The sequence below is a fragment of the Chrysemys picta genome, chromosome 22, assembly GCF_011386835.1.
Source record: "Chrysemys picta bellii isolate R12L10 chromosome 22, ASM1138683v2, whole genome shotgun sequence".
Classification (NCBI taxonomy): domain Eukaryota; kingdom Metazoa; phylum Chordata; order Testudines; family Emydidae; genus Chrysemys; species Chrysemys picta.
Window position 1 is genome coordinate 20,826,940 of NC_088812.1, and position 20,123 is coordinate 20,847,062.

At 44.7% G+C, this 20,123-nt stretch overlaps 1 protein-coding gene across 7 annotated transcripts in view; it reads right to left on the reverse strand.

The window, feature by feature from the left end:
- EVI5L (ecotropic viral integration site 5 like) overlaps nt 1–17,948 on the reverse strand; it is a 72,688-nt gene extending 54,740 nt beyond the window's left edge. The window contains exons 1-2 of one of the 7 annotated variants that reach the window (XM_005296059.5): nt 17,838–17,948; nt 1,285–1,511 (exon numbers count right to left, since the gene is read on the reverse strand). In XM_005296059.5, the coding sequence (XP_005296116.1) occupies nt 1,285–1,466 (182 nt within the window). In that variant the 5' untranslated portion in view covers nt 1,467–1,511; nt 17,838–17,948. Of the gene's footprint in view, nt 1–1,284; nt 1,512–2,987; nt 3,012–17,569; nt 17,784–17,837 lie in introns of those variants that run through there. The other 6 variants (XM_065575490.1, XM_005296058.5, XM_065575491.1 and 3 more) reach the window with 6 other exon arrangements.
- Nucleotides 17,949–20,123: the final 2,175 nt, after the last annotated feature.

The following is a 20,123-nucleotide window of genomic DNA, read 5'->3' on the forward strand; positions in this document are numbered from 1 at the left end:
TCCCAGAGAATCATCAACAACTGTTTGTAGGGACAGTTGACAAAAGAAGTTCCAGCTGCCATGAGTTAAATTACCATGAGTGTAAACACTAAAGTCTCCCCATTCTAAAAAAGAACAAGCTGTGGAAACACCCACATCTCACAGGGAAGTTGATGCCTTCCCTTACCCCTTTGTTTTGCAAACTTGAGCTGCGCAAGGCTCTTTACACTTCCAGCGTCCAGACCTCTCGTGTTTGGGTCAGATGTTAAAGACAACACATTCACTTGTATTATAAAAACATAGAACCAACAACGGAATCATTCCCATCAGAAACTGAAGATGAGGCAGATATTAATCAGGAAATGGGATGCCATTGCCTTTATCCTTCCAGAGAGCTTTTGTCCCAGGAAAAATGCTACAGACCAATTTTATTCCTTGGATGTGCAGAGGTAACATCTGTCAACTTTAAGGGGACTCAGGTGCATGTCTCCAAGAGCAGAATTTGGCTCAAACTAATTAAGCCTCACAACCCCTCTTTGGGGAAGGTAAGTATTATCATCCCCCATTTTCAAGATGGGTAAAACAAGGCACAGAACGGTGAAATGACTTCCTCACGCTACAGATTAAGAGGCACAGTGGGAAAAGATGTTCAGCCCCCAGTTTTGCAGACCAGATAATTGGTCTGTTACTGTGGACACTATGCACTGTGTGAGGTGGAGGTTTTCTGTAAACAGCTACCCAAATGGAACTACACCTACCATGGAGCAAGTGGTAGGCACCTCAAGATAGATGAAACATCAGAAAGAGTGAGATCAGTTGGACAGAGTAACTCAAGTGATTGGCCGAAATATATGGCGCCTTTCACTTCTAGATCACTGAAGCAAAAGTGACCAAGTTTAGTAAAAACTCTTGGTCACTACAATTTATCTTCTGACTGCAGGGGGATCTCTGAAGTGATCTGTTGGTGGGGGGAAGGAAGCTTGCATACGCTTGCCACTAGCACAAGACTGTCAGTCACAATTGATGTCTTGCTGATAGTCAGGAGTGAGGCTAAGGATGGTATGGGCCTTACAGGCCAAGCTGACCTTTCACCTGAAGAGGCAATCCCTCCAGGTCAGGGCTGAGACACATTGCTGGAGCAGTTTAGCAGTATTATTCTTTGGTGGTTTCACACTACGGTTCAGATACAGGTGATGACACATTGCACACTACAGCACATACAGACTCCTTGAATTATAAATTACCACCTATCGGCCTTGGCCTCCTCAGCAACAAGGATACACTAGAACTTTAAGCTTCCCTCACCTGTTCTGCTCCTCCAACTTTGCCAACAGCTCCAGCTCATCTGGGCTTAGGTTCTCTGAATCTGAGGTGGGGGAGCATGCGGGCGCAGAGTTGACAGAAGAAAGAGCCTCGTGGGAGGAAGAGTCTGGGCTGACTGCCGGACTTGCCATCTCAGGAAGGCTGAGGGTATCAGGGATGTTCATTCGCAAAATCCACAGGAACACCCTTCAGGAAAGTCAAAGTTTCATCTGGAAGTGAACAAGCAGCATCAATACACATGGACAGCACCACAGTCTATACAGGAACTGCTCACTTAATATTGTAGTTATGTTCCTGAAAAAATGTGACTTTAAGTGAAACGACGTTAAGCGAATCCCATTTCCCCATAAGAATTAATGTAAATGAGGGGGTTAGGTTCCAGGGAAATTTTTTTCACCAGACAAAAGACTATATTTTATATACTATACATACACACACATGCAGTATAAGTTTTAAACAAACAATTTAATACTGGTACACAGTGATGATGATTGTGAAGCTTGGTTGAGGTGGAGGAGTCAGAGGGTGGGATATTTCCCAGGGAATGCCTTACTGCTAAATGAACTAGCAATTGACTGAGCCCTCAAGGGTTAACTCTCACAACACTCTGCAAGGCAGCAGGAAAGGAGGGAGGGCAGACAGAGACACACATCCTGTGTGTGAGAGAAAAAATGTGCATTTCCCCTTTAAGTAGCTGACCCCAGGCTTAAATACACTGCCTTGTTAATTAAATCAGCTTGCTGAGACCTGAGACGGCAGCTACTGCCTAGAAGCTCCCTCCCTCCTGCATCCCCTCCCCGCTCTATGGAAGATGGGGAAAGTGGGGTGCAGGAGCAGGGGGAACACCCTGACATTAGCCCCCCTCTTCCGCCCTCCCCACGTACAGCAAGCAGGAGTTCTGGGAGCAACTCCAAGGCAGAGGGCAGGAGCAGCACATGGCAGTGGGGGGAGGGACAGCTGCTGCACAGGGAACTTAAGGGAGAGGGGAGCTGATAGCGGGAGCTGATGGTCCACCCTGGTTCTAACCACCCACCAGCTAGCTGCAATGGGTTGCTCTTCCTGCAAGCAGTGGACAAAACAGGCGGCTGCCAAACAACGTTAGATGGGAGCATGTCACAACTTTAAACGAGCATGTTCCCTAATTGATCAGCAACTTAACATTGAAACAACATTAACCTGGACAACTTTAAGTGAGTTCCTGTAGTTCCTTTGTTTCAGACATTTTCTTACCCAGACTGTTAGTTTCAGCAGCCACTGGTTCCCCTATGGAATACTGAATTATGCTAAATAGGGCTGTTAGTTAATTGCAATTAACTCACGCGATTAACTCAAAAAAATTAATCACAGTTTTAATCACACTGTGAAAACAATAGAATACCAATTAAAATTTATTAAATATTTTGGATGTTTTTTCTACATTTTCATATATATTGTATTCTGTATTATAAGTAAAATCAAAGTGTATATTATTTTTGATTACAAATATTTGCTCTGTAAAAATGATAAAAGAAATAATAATTTTCAATTCACCTCATACAAGTACTGCAGTGCAATCCCCTTGTGAAAGTGCAAATTACAAATACAGATTTTTTTTTGTTACATAACAATGTAAAACTTCAGCGCCTACAAGTCCACTCAGTCCTACTTCTTGTTCAGTCAATTGCTAAGACAAACAAGTTGCTTACATTTACAGGATAGAATGCTTCCCTCTTCTTATTTACAATGTCACCAGAAAGTAAGTATAGGCATTTGCATGGCACTGTTGTAGCCGGCATTGCAAGGTATTTACATGCCAGATATGCTAAACATTCGCATGCTCCTTCATGCTTCAGCCACCATTCCAGAGGACATGCTTCCATGCTGAAGACACTTGTTTAAAAAAAAAAAAAAAAAAGGTGTTAATTAAATTTGTGACTAAACTCCTTGGGAGAGAATTATATGTCTCCTGCTCTGTTTTACTCGCATTCTGCCATATATTTCATGTTATAGCAGTCTCGGATGATGACCTAGCACATGTTGTTCATTTTAAGAACACTTTCACTACAAATTTCACAAAATGCAAAGAAGGTATCAATGTGAGATTTCTAAAGATAGCTATAGCACTGGAGCCAAGATTTAAGAATCTGAAGTGCCTTCCATAATCTGAGAGGGACGAGGTGTGGAGCATGCTTTCAGAAGTCTTAAAAGAGCAACACTCCAATGCAGAAACTACATAACCCAAATCACCAAAAAATGAAATCAATCTTCTGCTGGTGGCATCTGACTCAGATGATGAAAATGAACATGCGTCAGTATGTACTGCTTTGGATTGTTATCGAGCAGAACCCATCATCAGCATGGATGCATGTCCCCCAGTGGTGGCTGAAGCACGAAGGGACATATGAATCTTTAGTGTATCTGGCACATATCTAGTGACACCGGCTACAACACTGCAATGAGAACACCTGTTCTCACTTTCAGATGACACTGTAAACAAGAACCCGGCAGCATTATCTCATGCAAATGTAAACAAACTTGTTTGTCTGAGCGATTGGCTTGGCAAGAAGTAGGACTGAGTGGACTTTCAGGCTTTAAAATTTTACATTTTATTTTTGAATGCAGGGTTTTTGTGTACATAATTAATTCAACTTTCACGATAAAGAGATACACTACAGTACTTGTATTAGGTGAACTAAAAGATACTATTTCTTTGTTTTTTACGGTGCAAATACTTGTAATAAAAAATAAATATAAAGTGAGCACTGTACACGTTGTATTCTGTGTTGTAATTGAAATCAATATATTTGCAAATGTAGAAAAGATCCAAAAATATTTAAACAGTATTCTATTATTGTTTAACAGTGCGATTAATCGTGATTACGTTTTTTACTCGCTTGACAGCCCTAATGCTAAACCACCATTGTACTGACTGAAAAGTAGATTATCTTCAACTCAGCACTCCAAGTCTAGTCTCGTGTCCCTTCGTTTCCATTAGGAACCGCTCAACTACCCATTGCAGAGATTCATGTCCACATTGGCCTCATCCAATGCCTTCTGTCATGGTCTCTCCCAGGCCCAAGACTCCAGACTTTGCACCCACTCTTTGCAGTCTTTCACCATAAGGGAGCTTTTCAGGTGAGCTGAAAGGACCACATCTCCAGCAACAAACTGCCCTTTGTACAGATTTAATGTTATGTTTAAAAAACAATTTAAGTAAATTGATGTAAAAGCCACGATTAAATTTAAGTCAGTTTAAAGTCTATTAAGATTAATTTAATAATTAATCAAATTAAGCCAAGTCAATAAACCAGATTTAGGAATTGTCCACACAAGGAGTTATTCTGAAATATCTATTCCTGATTAACTCCATGTGTGGACACCCTTATTCTGGAATAGGAGTGCCTAATTTGGAATCTGGATTAAGACTGCCTGAATAACAGTATCCACCCACAGAATAGTTAATCTGCTTTAAATTCTCACCCTATTTTATTCTAGATTATCTTTCACAAATAGATAAATCCTGAGATTTAAGAGTTTTAACTCTCAATGGCACTGGTTTAACTTAATCAGTTTAAAAAAAATCATACCTATAGTTAAACTGGTGCAACTTTGAATATGGACAATGTCTTAGCATCCTGGTAGGACATGGACTCAGAGGGGACCTAAAGCACCATGGGTTTTCCATAGATGGCTTACACCCAAATACTAACCAGGCCTGACTCCCATTACTTACAAGATCTGACAAGATCACAGCCCAAATTCATGTATGGCTGCAGACCATACTATCTATTTTAGGTACTTAGATGGCTCCCATTACCATGATATCTGAGTGCCCCTCAATAGTTAGCATATTTATCCTCACAACACTACTGTGACATAGGATAGTGTTTGCAAGCCAATTTGAATTAAGTTTTTCAAGACAGAGGGAAGTCACGTGCAGCTAGTTTATACCCACCCACAGCATTCCTTTCATCTATGGATTTTATAAATTTTAAAAACCTTGGTCAACTTTCCCAGAGATGATTTGTTGGATGGTGACAGACATAATAGCAGCCTTAGCTATGAATTAATTTAATTGGTTGGTGTCAGCCTTCAGGTTACTAAAATGTGGTTTAGTTTATGTATTAATACAATATTTTACAGAAGAATTCCTCCCAGGGGTGGGCAAGACTAGAGTGATTGAGAGCAGTCCACAGAGTCTACTTTGTGCGTCACCAACATTAGTAGCATGCAGAAGGTAACTTCCTCATGCACGCATACCCTTTCTTAAGATTGATCTCAAGCTGGTAGAGTACTGCACTTTCCAGGGACACAAACAGCTATCCCTTCATAGAATCATAAAATATCAGGGTTGGAAGGGACCTCAGGAGGTCATCTAGTCCAACCCCCTGCTCAAAGCAGGACCAATCCCTAACTAAATCATCCCAGCCAGGACTTTGTCAAGCCTGATCTTAAAAACCTCTAAGGAAGGAGATTCCACCACCTCCCTAGGTAACCCATTCCAGTGCTTCACCACCCTCCCAGTGAAAAAGTTTTTCCTAATATCCAACCTAAACCTCCCCCACTGCAACTTGAGACCATTACTCCTTGTTCTGTCATCTGGTACCACTGAGAACAGTCTAGATCCATCCTCTTTGGAACCCCCTTTCAGGTAGTTGAAAGCAGCTATCAAATCTCCCCTCATTCTTCTTTTCTGCAGACTAAACAATCCCAGTTCCCTCAGCCTCTCCTCATAAGTCATGTGCTCCAGCCCCCTAATCATTTTTGTTGCCCTCCGCTGGACACTTTCCAATTTTTCCACATCCTTCTTGTAGGGTGGGGCGCAAAACTGGACACAGTACTCCAGATGAGGCCTCACCAATGTCGAATAGAGGGGAATGATCACATCCCTCGATCTGCTGGCAATGCCCCTACTTACACAGCCCAAAATGCTGTTAGCCTTCTTGGCAACAAGGGCACACTGTTGACTCATATCCAGCTTCTCGTCCACTGTAACCCCTAGGTCCTTTTCTGCAGAACTGCTTCCTAGCCATTCGGTCCCTAGTCTGTAACAGTGAATGGGATTCTTCCATCCTAAGTGCAGGACTCTGCACTTGTCCTTGTTGAACCTCATCAGGTTTCTTTTGGCCCAATCCTCTAATTTGTCTAGGACCCACTGCTCAGGTATATTTTTAAACCCTCTGTGCTGCTGCTCTTATTCTAACAAGCTTGTATCAATGTCTCCTGAGTTAACCATTGAAGGCATTCCACAAAGGAACCAAATAATGTACTTTGACCGCCGAGTGATTGATAGAGGTTTCCAATGTTGCTCCAACAAGTCTCCCTCATATGAAATCTAGAAGAGTACACTCCACATGTAGTCAACTAACTAATTGGCCTTTCCTCATGGCATAAGTGAAATGTTTTTAAAACCAGCTAGAGAGTGGGGTTGGGAAGGTTGGAAGAGAGTGACAACATCAGCCCCTTGCAGGAGGGAGGGCTCAAGAGAGCAGCTTAGGCTGGGCCGGTCCCGCACGGGCAGGCGTCAGGGAGTCTCGGGCCAGCTTCAGGCACAGGGGGAGAAGGGGCCTCAGGCCGGCCTGCGGGGTGTCCTGTTTTCCCTTTGGGAAAATATGGTCACCCTACCAATTAGGATGAAGAGAGTCTGGCATACTGAGCTCAACTTGAGAAGACCAATAGAGTATACTGATACCTCAGGAAAGAAAGACATCATGAAATTGAAAAGCTTCAGTAAGTACAGCGGGTTCATAATACAGCTTAGAGTACAGAAGGCGACAAAGGTGCTCAGTATATTGTTCTCATACTGGGAATAAAGCACTGAAATAAGGCTAAGGAGGCTGGTATACTACACTGAAGCATCAGGTCTGTAGCACTGAGATGCATCTAAATCAGTGGCAGACCCTGGTGGGCAAAGGAACCTAAGCATCAATTTCTGTTGAGCACAAACACTCATTTAAAAAAAAAAAAAATACACACCACCACCACACCCCACACACATCAGTCTGATTTGCACAGGTGCTGTGCAGCCACAGCTCCCACTGAGTTCAGTGAAAGCTGCAGGTGCTCAGTGCTTTTGAAAATCAGGTCACAAGGCTTTTAGCTTGCATTTATTGCCGAGAACCTTCCAAAAGTGAACCCATACAGGGCTGTTTCCCCAAGACTATAGGCAGAGATTTGGTACCTCTCTCCCTGCCCATTGCTTTCCAAACAAGCAGCAAAGTGAAATTAACAAGACTCATCCTAGTTTCACCATGGTTGTTCTAGACAGCCAGGAAACTGACAATAATATCAAGTTAAAACATAGGCTGCTGCAGCTGCAAGCAGTGATACTATTTGTGAGGGACAACCATCCCCCTTGTTGTCACCCCCCACCCAAGAAAAAAAAAACCCACCATCACCACCACAGATGCTAGAGGAAGGATAGAACAGGAGACCCCTCCCCAGTATTTAGGAGGCTTTGGAATGTGGGTGGAAGGGGAAAGAGTTCATCTCTTCCAGTAACTTGGGATCTGTGGAGAGAGGAGAAAGCAAGAGGCTTCAAAATGTGGTACATCTATCAGCCAAGGGCAATGAAAAATAATGTATATTTAAAAAAAGAGAGTGGGGGGGGGGAGGGGGGAGGGCACCTTGGAAAGACCTTCCCTCATCCCCTCCAGTAGCTGGAAGTGGTGGAGCGGAGCTTCTCAGTAAGGCACTGGTTCTGGACCTAACTGGTGTCTCCATCTTTTGTATCAACCTCTGTCCTCTAGATGTGTAGTTCTCTAGAAATTCATCATGCCTTGTCCTAGTTATGATAACAGGGCTGATTAATCAGTGTGATAAACCATTATGTTGGCTCCTACTAATTTTATAGCTATTTGTCAGCTGCAAACACGTAACATGTGCTTCAATTTCTCCCCCTTTCCCTTAATACAGGAAGAGTATGACATGTTCTTATAAATCTCAGCCTCATTTATTTGCTGACACCAGCAGGGCATTACTGTAAAATTACAACTATTATCCACAGACTGGAAGCACCGTGTCTGAAAAATGCAGCAAAGTTAATTTTACCACCATGAACAGTGCAGCAGTGCTGCCTGTTTTAACAGACCCAGACACTTTTAAAAGGGAACATTTTCTAGTGCCTATTAATAAGTGATCCCTTATGCTTCTTGGATTAATTGAGCATTGTTTCACTCCCAGCTCTTCTGAGCATCCCTGTTACAACAGGCAACCGGCAGCTATGTGCAGGTTTGGATGCAAGGAAGAGGCACTGACAAGTTACACTGTAGCAATCAGTGCCACAATCCTGCTTCTCATTCTTAGATCTAAAAAGGTTTCACTGCAAACATGCTTGCTGGGTGTGAAGCATTTAATCATCTCTTCCCTGTCACTATGCAAAAATGCCTGTGCCATGGTACATTTCTCAGTCTTCTTCCGGGGAGGAGCTCAAGGAGCAAATCTGGTTTAACAGCTCCTAATAATAATGGAAATTATACATGACACCAAAAACTCTTCATAATTATACCCACTCATGTTTGTAATCAATTGAACACAAACACATCTCATGTTTTCATATGAACTCTGAATAATCATGATCACTACACAATTCACTGTTACAAAAATGGGCATTATGCAAGGAGTATGATTAGCTGACAGATTCTAGCACAGTATGTAGCTGGTTATAAATCAGAGGTCAGGACTCATTAGCTAATGGTTTATAACATTAATAAAGTATGTTTTGTTACAGGTAACAACCCTTTGAGAAGGACAGGTATAAGCAGATACCTGCACTGCTCAAGAGGTGTGGTTGAAAAGGCTTCACCTTCAGCCTTACAGAATAGTATAAGGTCATAAACAAACAGGAACATATGACAAAGGCAACCTGAAAACCAAATCAATCATGACATTTCAAATGCTACAGTGCTACATTGGAAATGGCACTGAGCTCACAGGGCCCTAATTTGATTCATGGCACAAGATGGTGCCTATTGCTAGGAAGGGCAACCTGCAGTAACTACCAGTGGACAAAACAGTAACAGAAATGTTATAAACAGCTCTGAGATAAGAGGAGAAACAACCAAACTAACCTGAGAAACACGGTTTTGGAAGACAAGATATTTTTAATAATTAATATTCCTTATTTACCTGCATCAGGTTTAATTTAATCTTAATGCAAACCAGATGCCATCAGAATAGGAATAAGTAACTGCCTATTGTGAAAGATGCTTACTTTGGTCTACTTCACGAAGGATTAAGGTGTGCTATAATTTTAAATTGTCAGAAAACTGACTATCCTAGTCAGGGAGCAGCATTTCATACAGCTTCCAACCCTTCATCAGAAGGAAAGGCATACTAAACACAGTAAAAACCTGGAACAGCCAGACAGAAAGAGTGGATGAGACAGACAACACCTGATAATAACTTAAGTTATTTCAGTTTGGAATATAGTGTTACCATGCCGTTAGGTTAATAGTTCTGAAGTTCAGCAAAGTTTAACCAAAACATTTAAAGTCTAAAGGGCATAGCTACTTGGCCTTAGAGGAAAGATGGGAATTAAATTGTTAACAGAAGTGGCTGCATTATAAGGGAATGCTTAGTAAGAGTGGCCTTTAAAAAAAAAAAAAAAAAAAAAGGAAAAACCTCAAGACCTAGATTAAGGTTGAGCAATTCTGCTTCCAACTCCATGATCTGCTTCAGACTGGTCCCGTACAACTGACACTACTACTCTTGCTCCATTGCACAGTTAAGATTTTCTGTGAATTATTAAATTCTGTGCTTAAAAATAATTAAAGCAGAAGAGCCATATTGAAGACTTCATGGAGCTCTCTGTGAAGTCTTCAATATCATTTACAGTGAAAAGATCACTTCACTACCATCTATGGTTCTGTTGAACTATTCTGTGATGCCTAAGAAATAATTGTCTTGAAGTAAATTTTCATAGATTCAGCCAGCCTATAAGATCTTCCTTAAATTGTCTTGAACAGATTTTATTTTTATAACTCTGGGGAACAAAACACACGTTTTCAGAAGCAAGTATTGCCTATACTGGGACCGTAATTTTAAACACACATTCTCCTTTCTCTTATTAACACCACCAGCAGAAACACAGACACACACAGACCGATAGCCTTCTGATAACATGCTTAAAATTCATTGCAATGCCTAGAGTTCTACAGTAGAGTAATGACATGACCTTTTGTACAAAAAAAAAATGTCCCTCAAATTTTCCACCATGGGACAGGCAAGGACATCAGAACTCTATAGCTTGGGGTATGTAAAGATTAAACGGCTATTGGTTTATTCATACCAGTACAGTTAACCATTAGCAGCTATCACCCACAATTCCAGAAGTTAATTTATTACCTGGTTCAGTTATCACATGTTCAGGCAAGGAGAAGAATATATTTAATATAATAAACCCTTCATTTTAGTATGACTGTCCAATCCACATATCTAACATTGCCACAAGTGCTCAAAAACACTTTGTTCTTCCTAGCTCTGAAGTTTACAGTGTCTTAATTTAGCCACTCTACACCATCCAAGATGTAGGCTCCTCTAGGTCGCTGGTTCAAATCCATTTCTGACCATAGTAACCAAAAGTAACGGCCATCTGAAGGCTGTTTAGGGGAATATATGAAATGAGCTGGGGGTCTGTATAGTTCTCAGCATCCCGGTGTTGTATCAAGTCACTATCACATTTGATGCTACGTAACAGGTTTGTAGACAGTCTCAGAGAGGCTAGGCCTGAACGGACATACAAATTGAACACCCAGCGCTACCTCAGAGGCAGAGGTGAGGTACATTGGTACAGGCAGCATGTGGGAAAGATTGCCCTTTTATTGTCCTGGGGATAGACAGAGGACTTTAGTCTCAAAGACATTTTCAATCCGGCTTCTTCCATGGTAGTAAATTCACTTAAAAAAAATTCAGGGGGCTAACCTGTAGAGACAGGTCACTCCAGCTACCAGTGGGACACTAATGAGCCCCCATTATTGGTTCCCCTCCACAGCCCCGGGGGAGAGCAGGACCTGTTATGTTTACAGAGGCAGGAGTGAACAAGCTCGCCCTCACTATCCTACCAGCAGTTTTGCAAAAAACAAATCAGTTACAGAAAAACTAATGTTTCTGATTGCCTTCTATGAGGAGATAACTGGCTCTGTGGATATGGGGAGAGTGGTGGATGTGATATATCTTGACTTTAGCAAAGCTTTTGATACAGTCTCCCACAGTATTCATGCCAGCAAGTTAAAGTAGTATGGATTGGATAAATGGACTATAAGGTGAACAGAAAGCTACTTAGATTGTCGGGCTCAACAGGCAGTGATCAACAGCTCGATGTCTAGTTGGCAGCTGGTATCAAGCACAGTGCCCCAGTGGTCGGTCCTGGGGCCGGTTTTGTTCAACATCTTTATTAATCATCTGGATGATGGGATAAATTGCACCCTCAGCAAGTTCACAGATGACACTAAACTGGGGGGAGAGGTAGATATGCTGGAGGGTAGGGATAGGTCCAGAGAGAAATAGACAAACTGGAGGATTGGGCCAAAAGAAATCTGACAAGGTTCGACAAGGACAAGTGCAGAGTCCTGCACTTAGGAAGGAAGAATCCCATGCACTGCTACAGGATGGGGACGACTGGCTAAGCAGCAGTTCTGCAGAAAAGGACCTGGGGGATTACAGTGGATGAGAAGCTGGATACGAGTCAGCAGTGTGCCCTTGTTGCCAAGAAGGCCAATGGCATATTGGGCTGTATTAATAGGAGCATTGCCAGCAGATCAAGGGAAGTGATTATTCCCCTCTATTCAGCACTGGTAAGGCCACACCTGGAGTACTGTGTCCAGTTTTGGTCCCCCCACTACAGAAGGGATGTGGACAAATTGGAGAGAGTCCAGCGGAGGGCAACAAAAATGATTAGGGAGCTGGAGCACATGACCTACAAGGAGAGGCTGAGGGAACTGGGGTTATTTAGTCCGCAGAAGAGAAGAGTGAGGGGGGATTTGATAGTAGCCTTCAACTACCTGAAGGGGGATTCCAAAGACAATGAAGCTAGGCTGTTCTCAGTGGTGGCAGATGATAGAACAAGCAGCAATGGTCTCAAGTTGCAGTGGGAGAGGTGTAGGTTGGATATTAGGAAACACTATTTCACTAGGAGGGTGGTGAAGCACTGGAATGGGTTACCTAGGGAGGTGGTGGAATTCCACCCATAGAGGTTTTTAAGGCCCAGCTTGACAAAGCCCTGGCTGGGATGATTTAGTTGGTGTTGGTCCTGCTTTGAATAGGGGATTTGACTAGATGACTCCTGAGGTCTCTTCCAACCTTAATATTCTATGATTCTAATGTTCATTTGTTGGCAGGCTCAATAAGGAAGCTATATGCTACTCCAGCCAGGGGTTACAATGTGGGATGATTGAGGGTGGTGGGAGTCTTAAAAGTGCCATGGGATTCAGACAGGTGGTTTGAGGACTCGTGACATTCTTATTTGGGGGAGTGAATCTGGTTTCTGACCCAGGGGAAAGACAACTCATGTTTGTCATTCACTAGAGTCATTTCACTTTGTAATGAGCCTCAAAACAATATCTAAACAATGGGCAATCTTAAATGCTATATTAAAATCTATATTTCTGCAGAGGGAATACGGTGGCAGCCCTAGGTCTGAGTTTTCTTTCAGTTAAATTAATAAAAGCAACTGTATCCAGTGTTGAACTGCTCATGCAACAATGCTGATGTCAGACACAGAAGCAGCTCTAGTAATATGACTACATGTTAGCATTATGACTATGTTAGACTTTCCAGGCAAAAACTCAGTGAACTCTACGGTGCAAGAATCATCTTCACTTCAGTGGGAGTTCTGAGTAACAACATGCCAAAAAGTATGGGGGGAAAAAAAAAAATCAGAACGCACCATCAGTGTTATCATTCAAAGCCTTACCACACTAGCCTTGCAAGGTGCTAAAATACCACAGTACAGGCACAGTAGAATTATATAGCTAGGACAGCTACTCTGATGGCATAATCCCTATTAATCAAGTTGCCATCAATACCCCCAAACTTGTAGGAGATCTTAGAGGACTGAGTGAACAACAGGTCTTGAACTCTAAAGCCCAAAGGTTCTCTCTTCAGGGCAGCAGCAAGATGCATTGGTGCAAACAGCATGTGGTGAAGCTAAATTGAATTGGTGCTGTAAAAACTGTCCTTTAAGACAACCACCTAAGTAGCCAATGAACAGTCTATCACCTAACACTCTCTGATTCCGAAATCTTTTCCTCCCAATTTCATTCTGCACGATTCAGTTTCAACACAGATCGTCAGTCTTTGTATGTATGCAAAGATTTCATTGTGCTAAGCATCTCACAAGTATAGGCAATCCACTTTCAATAACTTTCCTGGCATGACAAATCATAAGTGTTGCCAGAGTCAATATATCAGGACTCCACATATAGGTCAGTTTAGAAAGAACACGTTTAAATATACATTTTATAACATTAGAATGATGTAATGTTGCTAGTATGCTTCAGAAAAACCTCAAGGTTATAAGGAACCCTTAGTTCTCAGCCTTTGGCTGCCAGTATTTACCAAAGAATCTATTACTCCCAAGCACACCTATAAAAGTCCCATTGAGATCAATGTCACAGGCAACCCAGGACTTTATTACTTAATTACTAAATGTGAAAGTAAATATTGCTTTAAAGGGCCAGTGACAAGATTGTTAGGTCTGAAATTAGATTGCCTAATTGTTCTGGATCTTGCATGATGAACACATACATGTACATGTCACATCTTCTCTTCTAAGAGCCATAGCAAGCCACTAGGGCCCTATAATTTCAAAGAATCTTGCACTCTAATGTGGACAGCAGAGAAGTGCAGATGGTAAAATTCATGCCTACAAGCCAGAGCAAGTTCAATGCTCTAGGAGTGTTTGAAGTCGGCTACCCAACAGAGAAACTGGGTTTCATCCCAACTTGTGGCTCTTCTTTTGGATGGTAATAAAAGTATTGGAGAGCGCTGGCTATTTCCCCACCCACTCCCAAATTAAGTTTTTGTAGACAAACGTTCAGAGGCACTTCAGGATTTTAGGCAACCAAATCCTGATCAGTGGGAATTGGACACCAAGCTTCTTTAGCCTCCTTTGCAAATCCGAAACTTAAATGTTATTGGGTTTTTCTGGAGGGTTGGGGACTTTTTTTGATACGTGAAATTTTCAGCACACTTTTCTAAAGTTTTCTAAAACAAAAATGTTGTCATCAGAGGAATTCACAAATGGACATATAAGATTCAACTACTAAGCAGAAAAATAATTTTGTTTCAAATATAAAGTTGTTTTTCCATTGGAGATCCCAACTGCAAAACCAGGTCCATTCATAATTTACAATTGGCAAGGACTTTGTCAACAGTATGTATGTCATGTATTAGATTGATGTGACTTCATATCTTGGCTGTTATACTCTAAGTATCAAGAAGTATATTAATGTGAAAGAAATAAAGCATGGTTAAGAGAAACTCCACAACCATGGATCAAAAATTTCCCTCTTCTGCTCACTAGTCCAGGAAGGATATCTGGAAGCATTAACTGATCCTGGAAACCTTGATACCAGTTGACCAAAAAAAGTCACATCGTTCAAATTATCTTTTCTTTCCACTTCAATTTTGACATGATTTCAGCAGCTGACTTCTCATAATCTCCAGTGTCAGCGGTTCACTGTTATACTACTTGAAGGCGGAGACACCAAGCTACTTTCAAATGGTAAATGGCACCAGTTTCTAACTGTTAAGGCCACATCTATTTTACAGAAGTTAGTACTTATTTTTTTGCAACTGTGTATGAATTAGTGTAGACTAGCCTCTGGCAGTTTTACTACATCAGCTAACCTTGCTGGAGGTGTCTACACTATGGAAAAGACGCCTTAGGCCTTGTCTACAAGAACAATTAGTTTGCAGCAAGCTGAAATGGCAAGCTAGTGGCCTAAAGCACTCTAACCACTCTGACAGACTGTGGCAGGCTAGCATGGGACAGATTCATACCCCATTTTACCACAAATTGTTTCTGTAGACGAGCTCTTAGTGTAAATAGCCTGCCAGCTGCCAACACCATTTTATGCATTCTGTTCATGGGACCTGCCCACAGCAAGTCTGAGCAATAGTTTTCAAAGTCATGCTGGCAGTGGAGGGTTGTCTACACTAGGGCTCTCAACATTGTTAGCACTGAGGGAGATGAAAGTCCAATGCCATAGTCAAAGTTCAGAGTGAGCATTTATGAAAGAGTAGTAAAACTGCTTAAAGCCCCATCTACCGAATGCTTGTGTCATTGCTAAAAAATGGGTACCAGCTTTCCTAGTTGCTCCTGAGACAGTGGCTGCTAAAATCCTATCTAAAGTCAAGTGGAGAAGGACAATACAGGACGGTGAACAAAATAATTTGATTTTTTTTAAAAGGTGCCAATAAGTTGCAACTAGGGCTAACAACAGATGTTTTATATCCTTGAGAAATTTTCCATTGATGCTTACTCTGGTGATATGCAAGATCTCAAACTAGCAGTGCTTTCTTTGCACTGATCCAGGACTGACTACAGCAAGTCCCATGGACACCAAAATCAACCTAATTTTCATTCCCTACAAGCAACCTACTAAGCAGCTAACAAACATTTTTTCTTTCAGAAATACTCTACAAGCAAATCAGTCACAGCAGAGATCTTCCTCTTCATAATTTAGCCATTTTGGGCATACTGAATAGACAAATTTTAAACCCAAAGATTGGAGCATTTAACAGCATTTTGGCAATCTTTCATTCAAAGACAGTCAGTTGGCAGTGTATTTTTTCAAAGTTATATCAAAAGGGACAAGCTGTGTCCAAGGTTTCTATCCCAGTTACTAAACCCCACTAAAAATGAACACAATGGGCATAACAACAAGCCTTCAGCTCTAGCACAATTCAGTGGATGCTGCCATTACACCTACCAAGTGGTATCCAGTTAGACCAGGGGTTCTCAACCTTTTTCTTTCTGAGCCCCCACCCCCCAACAGAATATAAAAACTCCATGGCCTACTTGTGCCACAATAACTGGTTTCCTGCATATAAAAGCCAGGGCTGGCGTTAGGGGGCAGCAAGCAGGGCAGTGCCTGGGGCCCCATGCCTCAGGGGTTCCCACGAAGCCATGTTGCTCAGGCTTCAGCCCCACGCAACGGGGCTTCGGTGTTCTGTCCTCGGTCCCAGCGAGTCTAATGATGGCCCTGCTTGGAGGCCCCCCTGAAATCTGCTTGAGGCACCCTAGGGGGACCCTAGGCCTTTGGTTGAGAACTACTGAGTTAGACCTTGAGACAACTCCTCATGCCTGTGCTGGGTTCGGCAAAGCCATCAACTAAAGGATTTTGGATACTGGCCTAACAGCCCAAAAAAGGAGCAAGGCCCACCCAAGAGCTAGAACTGGGGAGTGAATATCTGTTTCAGCAGCAGATACCATTACAGAAAAGGAGGCAAGGGGAGGGCTCCTTCTAGAACAGACCAAGTCACCCTGGCCTAGATTTTACATTTTTTTAACCCAGAAGATGGTAGCTTCAGGGATTGGGACATAGACACAAATGAAAAGCTCATATCACAGAGACACAGCTTCAGTGGCCAGGAGCTGGTGATGTGCCAGTGTGTGCTGAAGGCAGATGTGCCAGCTCCTACCATCTTTTCCCTAGAAACAGAGGGGATTCGGCACTCTCCCTTCCTTATGCCCATCTCACAGGGATATGAGGGGCTGTGGGCAGATTCACCACCACCACCTCTTGGGATGGGGGTAACACTGTGCCTGGGGGAATAGGGCATGTGTGAAATCCTCCTGGTGGGTGGGGGAAAAGGAGGGCACTAGGGAACAGGGAGTATCCATGTCTCTGGGCAAGTGACCAGGCACTCCCTAGAGAGGAGGGCATGTTATGGGAGGGGGTTACAGATGCCTCTCACCTAGCTGGGAGAGGAGGGAGAACCCAAGGCAGGAGGGGCTTGGTTTGGGGGTCAGGGTGAATCACTCCTATCCCAGTGGGGGGCTGAGCAAAGGACCAGGCCCGCTGGTTGGGAGGGGGACTGCCTTGGTGGGGGTGGCAGGTGGAGTCTGGGATCAGACACCCCGCTCCATCTTTCAGACGGGGATTCAGGGGGGGGAGGGTGACCGGACCCAACCAGGCTAGAGCGGGGGGGGGAGGGGGAGGAGGCACCCCGCCGGGGTGGGTGGGGCCCCGCACACACAGGGATCAGCATGTCTGGGTGGGGGAAGGGCACTGGGAACCAGCCGCCCCCGGGCTAGGGGGAAGCCCCCGGCTACTCCTCCTACCTGTGCGGCGCTGCCATAGCGGCTCCCCAGCCTCCTCCTCAGGGGGGCGGGGGACCGAACCCCGCGGGCCCGGCCTTCTCTCCCCCAGTCACCACATGAAGAGGGGCGGGGGCGCCGGGCACCGAAGCTGCCATGAAACCACCACCTCCCCCGCCGGCTGCCCGGACCAGACGGACAGACCGACTGACAGGCGGCTCCGCCCTCCTCCCCGCCCCCTCGCCGCGCTGACCAATCCCGCCCCGAAACGGTACATTCAGAGCCCGCCTACCGAGCCACATCCTCCAATCGGAGCTCAGGGCTGGCAACCGGACCGTATCCGCACCCACCAGCAGCCGGAGACGGAATGAACTGCGGATCCGAGAGGGGACGGAGAGAGTGGGGGCGGGGATATAAGCCCCGCCTATTAAACTATTAACCAATAGACACCGAGGATACTTAATGGACAAGACTTCCCACCTACTACGTTGAAAAAGATGTTGAGTGGCAGGATACAGGGGGCGGGACTCCCTTTATTCCTAAGACCAATAGGAATCGCAAGAGGAATTGATAGACAGGTCTCTTCACCTATCAAGTTCAGAAAAGCTTTGGCGTGCCATGCTCTGTGATGGAAGACAATAATCCCCACCTCTTGCTCCCAGGGGTTAGCAGTCTAGCTTTGATTGACAGGTAACTAAACTGATCAGTTACAGGGAGGTTTCGGAGTGGCAGCTCAGCAAACCAATGGATTTTGAAGAGCGAGCTGTCCAGGTCTGTCATCGCCCTATGATCTGGGAAAGAGCTCTAATTGGTAGGGAGCGGGAGATGGACAAGGGTATCAACCTATGGGGCGTCGAGTAGCTTAAGTCCCGTTGCTGAAGGGAATTTTGCCTTGCCTCAGTTACCTTTAGGGTGACTAGATGTCCCGATTTTTTAATCTTTTTCTTATTACCTATAACCCCCTGTCCTAATTTTTCACATTTGCTGTCTGGTCACCCTAGTTACCTTTCTCCAGACAGAGCCAAGGGCGGGAAGGGGGGGGGAGAGGCTAGAGGAGAAACGTTGAGAGAGGGATCCGTGGTGGGCTGGTAGGGGGTTCCCAGGGAGCTTGGGAGAGGGAGCCCTGAGGGGTGGCAGGGGGTTAGGGAGCATTGGGAGGGGGCCCCTGGGGAGTTGGCACTGGCAGGGGGTTTCCAGGGAGCACTGGGAGAAGGTGCCCTAAGGAGTTGCCAAGGTGTTTCCAGGGAGCACTGAGAGAGGGGGGCCCTCAGGGGTTGCCAGGGTGTTTCCAGGGAGCACTGAGAGAGGGGGGCCCTCAGGGGTTGGCAGGGTGTTAGGGAGCATTGGGGGAGGGGCCCTCAAGGGGTTGGCAGGGTGTTTCCAGGGAGCACTGTGGGAGGGAGCCCTGAGGGGTCCCAGAGAAGCCCATAGGGGATTGGATCAGGAGTGTCAGGGCCCCACGCATTTCCTCAGCCCTTTCTCTCCTGCCACAACCTTAATTCTGCCCTTTAACTAGCAACAGTTGGTCAGTTGTGAAGCATGCTATGTATGAGCTTAAATTGCACCCCCTTCCATTGCCCTGAAACTTCACAGTCCCTTAGCCCAATCCCTGGCCCCCTTTTGGCTCATTATGTCTCAGCCCATCAACAGAACATGTCCCCCAAGGAATGGTGCAATGTAGAGCACTCTAAGGGTATGTCTACACTACGAGAGTAGTTCGATTTTACTTAAATCGAATTAGTGGAACCGATATTACGAAGTCGAACGTGTGTATCCACACTAAGAACAGTAATTCGACTTTGTGAGTCCACACTAACGGGGCAAGCGTCGACATTGGAAGCAGTGCACTGTGGGCATCTATCCCACAGTTCCCGCAGTCCCTGCTGCCCATTGGAATTCTGGGTCGAGCCCCCAGTGCCTGCTGGGGAAAAAAATGTGTCGAGGGTGGTTTTGGGTAACTGTCGTCATTCAACCGTCACTCCCGCCCGGCGCCCTCCCTCCCTGAAAGCGCCGGCGGGCAATCAGTTCGTGCACTTTTCTGGTGAGTGACAGCGCGGATGCCACAGCACTACGAGCATGGAGCCCGCTGCGACCATCGCTGCAGTTATGGCCGTTGTCAACACTTCGCACCTTATCATCCACCTTTTTCAGAGGCAGATACTGAGAAATCAGGTGAGGAGGCTACGGCAGCGCAGTGAGGACATTAAGTCTGAGAGGGGCACAGACCTTTCGCAAAGCATGGGACCCCGCGCCGTGGACATCATGGTGGCAATGGGTCATGTTGATGCTGTGGAACGGCGATTCTGGGCCCGGGAAACAAGCACAGACTGGTGGGACCGCATAGCCCTGCAGGTCTGGGATGAATCACAGTGGCTGCGAAACTTTCGCATGCACAAGGGAACTTTCCTGGAACTTTGTGAGTTGCTGTCCCCTGCCCTGAAGCGCAAGGACACCCGGATGCGAGCAGCCCTGACTGTCCAGAAGCGAGTGGCCATAGCCCTCTGGAAGCTTGCAACGCCAGACAGCTACCGGTCAGTCGCGAATCACTTTGGCATGTGCAAATCTACCGTGGGGGTTG